This window comes from Vigna radiata, chromosome 8, assembly GCF_000741045.1.
Source record: "Vigna radiata var. radiata cultivar VC1973A chromosome 8, Vradiata_ver6, whole genome shotgun sequence".
Taxonomy (NCBI): domain Eukaryota; kingdom Viridiplantae; phylum Streptophyta; class Magnoliopsida; order Fabales; family Fabaceae; genus Vigna; species Vigna radiata.
In genome coordinates, this window is record NC_028358.1 from 18413790 (window position 1) to 18419560 (window position 5771).

General features: G+C 34.8%; 1 protein-coding gene across 1 annotated transcript; it reads right to left on the reverse strand.

The window, feature by feature from the left end:
* Nucleotides 1–2719: 2719 nt before the first annotated feature.
* On the reverse strand, nt 2720–4500 carry LOC106769930 (transcription initiation factor TFIID subunit 8-like). The gene is made up of 2 exons (XM_014655737.2): nt 4218–4500; nt 2720–4126 (listed from the first exon to the last, which is right to left on the reverse strand). Exon 2 carries the CDS (start codon nt 4049–4051, stop codon nt 2999–3001), a length of 1053 nt encoding a protein of 350 aa, XP_014511223.1. The 5' UTR covers nt 4052–4126; nt 4218–4500; the 3' UTR covers nt 2720–2998.
* Nucleotides 4501–5771: the final 1271 nt, after the last annotated feature.

Below are 5771 nucleotides of genomic sequence, written 5' to 3' on the forward strand. Positions count from 1 at the left end.
TGTGTGTTTTGACTGAGGCAGACTGTAAAAGAGTAGGTTAACTTTAGTAAATAGGTGTAAAACGGTAAAAATAAAAAAAACATAAAGATTAATTTTGTATTTAAAAAAAAATTCAAAAAAATTGGGGGGTGGGGGTTGGAATTGGGGAGGTACAGGGAGTAACTCCCTTCTTTCAAAAGTGTTGGCCCAAATAGCATATATCATTTTCAGCTCTAAATCTATAAAAGAAAGAATTCAAAAGTTTAACAGAAAAAAAAAATCCTATAACCCTAAAAACGAGTTTTTACATTTAAAGAAAAGAACGAAACAATACTTTTGAAAAAAAATATACTATTTATTGTCTAAAAACACAAAATTAATACTATTTTTACAAAACTCTAAAAATAAAAAAAATCTAAAAACTATACCTAGAAAATAAAAAACTAAAAGATAATAAAATTAACTTCTAACCTAAAAAAAATATGTAAAAATTAGGAGTTATCAAAGATCTTGCCACACACCATTCAGATGTGTCATTGGTAGAAAAGGCACGGGCGTCACTACAAATTGATGCAACACCTCATGGGGACAAAACATTGGTTTGGGTGAAGTGTGCATAGTGCATTTAATAACACTATAAAATTGAGCATCAGTCTTTATCAATTGTAATTTTTAGTAGGAACCAATTCAACAGTATTAAGATGGGATTTGTAGCCGAACCCACTGGCCCATAACTCAATTTTAGACGAGGGGAATAGTTACACCCATCCATTTTCTCAATGCTAACAAAATGGTTAGAAAAGATGAAAGAATTTGTTCTACAGGATGATGTGGTAACGGAAGACATTTATTTTTTAGAAAGTTGTATGAAAAAATAAAAAAATAAAAATTGAGGAGGAAAAGTAGATCAGTGCAGCATGATCTCAACCCTTTGTTAGTCGAAGATAATGGTGGTTGTTGGAATGTTGCCAGAAAACAAGCCGGAGGCAGTGCCAAAACAGTGAAAGCAAAAATGGGAGAAAATTTTACAAAAAAATCCTCAAAATACCCCATCCTCTCCGTACCTCACACTTTCCTCAACTACAACTCTAGATCTCCGAGCATCATGCTCCCCTTAGTTACACTACTTATTCCATTAGGCAGTTATCTACCCCTGTAAAATTATATTGATTCTCCTTTATATTGATTCTCATTTATTAGCAAGGACTGATATATAACATGATTAAAAAACCTCAAATGACCAATTGTTCTTTTCCAAGCTTTGTATAAAGATACCAGCAAAAACAATCATTGTGTTACAGAAGGTGCCTTTGTCGAGTGGCTCAACAAATAAGTAACATGGCATAAAAACAAGAAACTAAAACAAGCATCACTTCGAAAAGAATCCAGTACTATGAATCATGTGAAAAGGTTACATTAAAATGCTGTTCTGTAGCATCATATAATATATTATACTATGCTATAAATGATTATATTCCAATTCAGTAAAATGTGGTGGCTGTACCCATAATTCAAGTAGAACTTTAACTTACATGGTGAGAACAAGAGCAGTGGCTCTCCTAGGCATGGAGCCACAGACACAGATGACAATAGCAACTTATCATGATGCAGATATCAGCAGCAATGTAAACAGTGCAGGTTATCAGTAGAAGTGATAGGACAGGAATAGTAATTATTACCGTTAGAAAATGTAGAATCTGAGTCAAAACATGAAATACTGAAATCATCCAAACGACAAAGGGGAAAACTTACTTCATTTCATGTTTACAAATGTTACCTTTCTCAGGCACACATTGTATAACTTTCCCAGACACGTATCTACTGCAATTCCAATATTTATATTATACTTTTCTCTAGAAAAAATGTAATCATCGAAGACTTGAAGCAGCCACACCATGAAAAATTTCCAGAATATTCCTTATTTTTTATCTAACCATTTAAAATAAAAACTCAGGGATAAAAAGGCACCCTTCTTTGTATTCCTTTGAAAAGAATGCATTACCAACCATATAATCACCACAGATCAAAGAAAACAGGTAGAAAAAGTCTATTCTCTGAAGGCAACGGTTACAACCATGGTTGTCAAACTCAATAGTTTGTAGTTGTTCCCTAAACTCGACTTGTAAATTTACAAGAATTTCCTTCACATAAAAAGATATTAAGACACCTAGAAATAACATAATAATTCAAGATTTTAGTTTTATAATAATGAAAATAATAAATCTCAACAATTTTACTTCTAGTTTTACTTCTACCCCGCAATCACAAAGAACACCAGCTGTTGTGAAGAGAAACCAGATGATAAATAACAATGTTGTCATGTGGAAGATAAATTTTGAAGAATAGCGATGCTTAGTAACTGCAATTAGAGGAATAATAGTAACTGCAATTAGAGGAATAACAGACGGAAGCTGCAATTCAAAATCCCTAATATTTCTTCCATTTTTGGGACCCAAAACAACAGGGTAGGTATTTTTATTGTAAGAATATGTAACTGAACTCACCCCACTCGGACCAAAATTCAGCACTCGAACCTGAACTCATGTGTTTGTCCGAGTCAATGTGATCCTTCTACGAGTTTACTAAATTGAGTTTGCTTGTGAGATGACTCAAACGAAGGTTCTGGGATTGTAAAATCACCTGAGTGTACTACTTAACTCGCAATCTTTATTATCATGATTATATCAACTGAGTGGTGCCTAAAAAAATAACTGTTATTACATCATTACAATACTATCACTGCATAGAAAATTCAGTGTATTGATTCAATTGAATTTGGTGAGTAAAGTACAATATGAGAAGCGGACAGAAGAGCTTTATGTTCAAAAATCCATTAACAAATTACAGCTACACTATCAAGAAAAGAAACAAATTCAACTGCTCTAAAAACATGTTAAGAATGATTCTACAAAGTCACAAAGTCCTCACCAAAGCATCGCAAGCCCTTAATTTAGGATCCACCCTCAGCCCTCTTTAACGCAAATCAACCACGCCCAAGTCCATAAATACACTAATCAATCTACAACAGAGTGAGTTCCTGGGGGTTCTCCATAGACTGTTTGAGAATATACTCAGCCCTCCTTTTCTTATCATCCCTCTCATCTTCTCTCCCAACCAATCCCACCGTCCGTGACGCATCCTTATTCCGAATTCTCATATCCAAAGACTCCCCAATGAACTTTTTCCCGGTCCTAAACTTAAAATGCACAGTAGGTCTCACAACAGGAAGCTCACTTCTGTCTATCTCCACCAATCCATCATCTTCATCACCACCCAACCCTCCACTCCCAAGCATCTCAATTGCCGGAGCAAACGCATCCAACACCGAAACACGGTTCCTGTCACCAACATTACCCTCATCCAAAACTGAAACCTTAACAACCGGAGCGCCATCTTTATCAACATCCTTATGGTCATCACCAACGCATTGAGTTTCCAAAACAGTACTATCTGGCGAAGCTGACGTTCTTGCTTTAGCTTCCGATGACCCATTTCGCAACAACAACCGTTTCTGCAAACTCAACAACGACCTCTCAGCCTTCCTACGCTGCCTAGCTTGTTCGATTTTATCTTCACGAGGATCAGAAACCCTCTCATCCCACACTGGAGTGTGAATATACGTATGGGGATCTGGCAAAGCCGGTAACCACGAGGGAATATGCTTCGACGGTGGAGTCTCCCCCATCTGATAAAAACTCGGAATGCGACGTCGTTCCTGAACGACCGGAAACCGCGGAATGGGCTGAGCGAACGGAACCTCGTCTGCCGATTCCACGAAACTCACGATATCTCTGACTCCGCCGGGGCTGGAGAAGGCTCGCGGCGCTCCCAGGTCCTCGAAGCCGCGAATCGCGTCGAAGACGGTGCACTGCGATCGGCCGGCGTGGTTCGCATGAGACTCCGCGGTTCTGCCTAGGTCGAGCAGGTAGCGGATTGCGACGTCGGCGAAGGCGTCCAGCGCAGAGGAGGTGGCGCTGTGGAACCCAGCGGCGTTGCAGAGCTGCGCCAACGCGAGACGTACTGCGGCTCGGCCGTAGTCGTCCGGCGCGGCTCTTCCTCCGCCGTTGGTCATGGTTGGTCGGGGGCGCAATTAGGGTTTCCACGCGCGGCATTGTTCGCGTTCCATGGGGTTTGAATCTTTGACACGCTGCAATTGAAAAATGCCTCGTTTGGGAAAGCAGTATAAAGAGATGAAAGAGTTAAAGAAAATGAACAAAAACCTATTGTGATTTATAAACCTTGCTAAGAGAAAGGTGAGGGTGGTGGTGGTGGTGATTGAGAGTGTTGGAGAAATGAAACTGAAGGTTAGTCTGATAATGGAGTGAAAAGATAATTGGGTCGAAGACTGAGAAGTTGGAGTGAGAATTGTGTAAGGAATGAGAATTCAAAGAATGGAGGGATCAAATGAAATGAAAGAACATGAATGGTAAAAAAGAGAGCTGGGGAAGGTTTATATATAGAGAAGTGAGCTAGTTTTTTGGTCAATCAAAGCCACAGAAACTCCTAGGAGCTTTTGCCCACGCATTTTCAATTCTTTCTTTGTACATATAGATTACGAATGCCATATAGGCGAACGTGGGTTTCACTTCTCTGTACAAGCTGTTAACTAAAAATTTATCATTACCCCATATACATATTTTCTCTCACCTTTTTTTTTATATCAAATGTAAAAAAAATATAATTAAAAAAGTATCAAATTAGAGCACTAGATAATAAAGTTAAAATAGTTATTGAATTATAAACTTTTTTTATGTAATAAAAATAATAAAATTAGTATCATTATTATAATTATAAAATTAAAATGATTTTTGTAATTTCATTATAATTATTTTTATTTATCTTATGAATATTTTTATAATTAAAAATATTATTAAGTTTAAAGAAACCGTTAAATAAAAAAATGTTAAATTTTAAGAATTAGTCACACACCACAATCAAATTTTATTCGGGTTAGTATTCACATTATTGACAATTTTAATCCATGTTAAATATATTTTTTATGGTTATGAAAATCATTGAAAAAAATAATATCAATAAATAATTATTTATGATTTTTTGTTTAATCGTTGTTACTTAAGGAGTTTTTACAATTGTTATTATTTGTTGGGTTTTCCAAAATTGTTACTATTTACTAAAATTTTCAAAATCGACGTTAATTGCTGAAGTTTTTAAATCCGTCACTATTTATTAAGTTTTCAAAAATTGCAACTATTTACTAGAGTTTTCAAAACCGTCACTATTTAGTGAGGTTTTCAAAACCACCGAAACTAGATCATTTTAATTTTTTTTTTATATTATTGAAATTATTTGATTATCATAAAAATATTTTAATAATAAAACATGCAATCAAATAATTTGAAAATAAAATTAAATATTATTATATAAAATAAATTGTAAACATTGTTTAATATAATTAATTGTTTAACATAAGAAATAACATTGTTCAATAATAAAAATTAAGAAAAAAAAATGTTTAAAAACTATCATTAATTTTATTCTTCTTCATTATCTTCATCATTTGGTTGCCATCATTTAACTTTTAATATTAAATTCTTAATTAGTGTTTGTACTTTAAAAGAATATTTTGTAAAAATATGCAACGAAATATTTAGCGTAGAACAAAACTCAAGAAGGGAGTGAATTGGTTTGAGTTAAAAATTGTCTCCTTTAACATATTTTTGCTTTTAAAATCTTTGGTAATTCTGAAAACTTACATTGATTAAAAGCAAATAAATAAAGTAGAGAATGTTGGAAAACAGGTAGGTTTCGTTTTACACCAATGGGGGGGGGGG

Excerpts from the sequence above, each read along its gene's own strand:
- LOC106769930 (XM_014655737.2), bottom strand. The coding sequence starts at position 4,051 with ATGACCAACGGCGGAGGAAGAGCCGCGCCGGACGACTACGGCCGAGCC.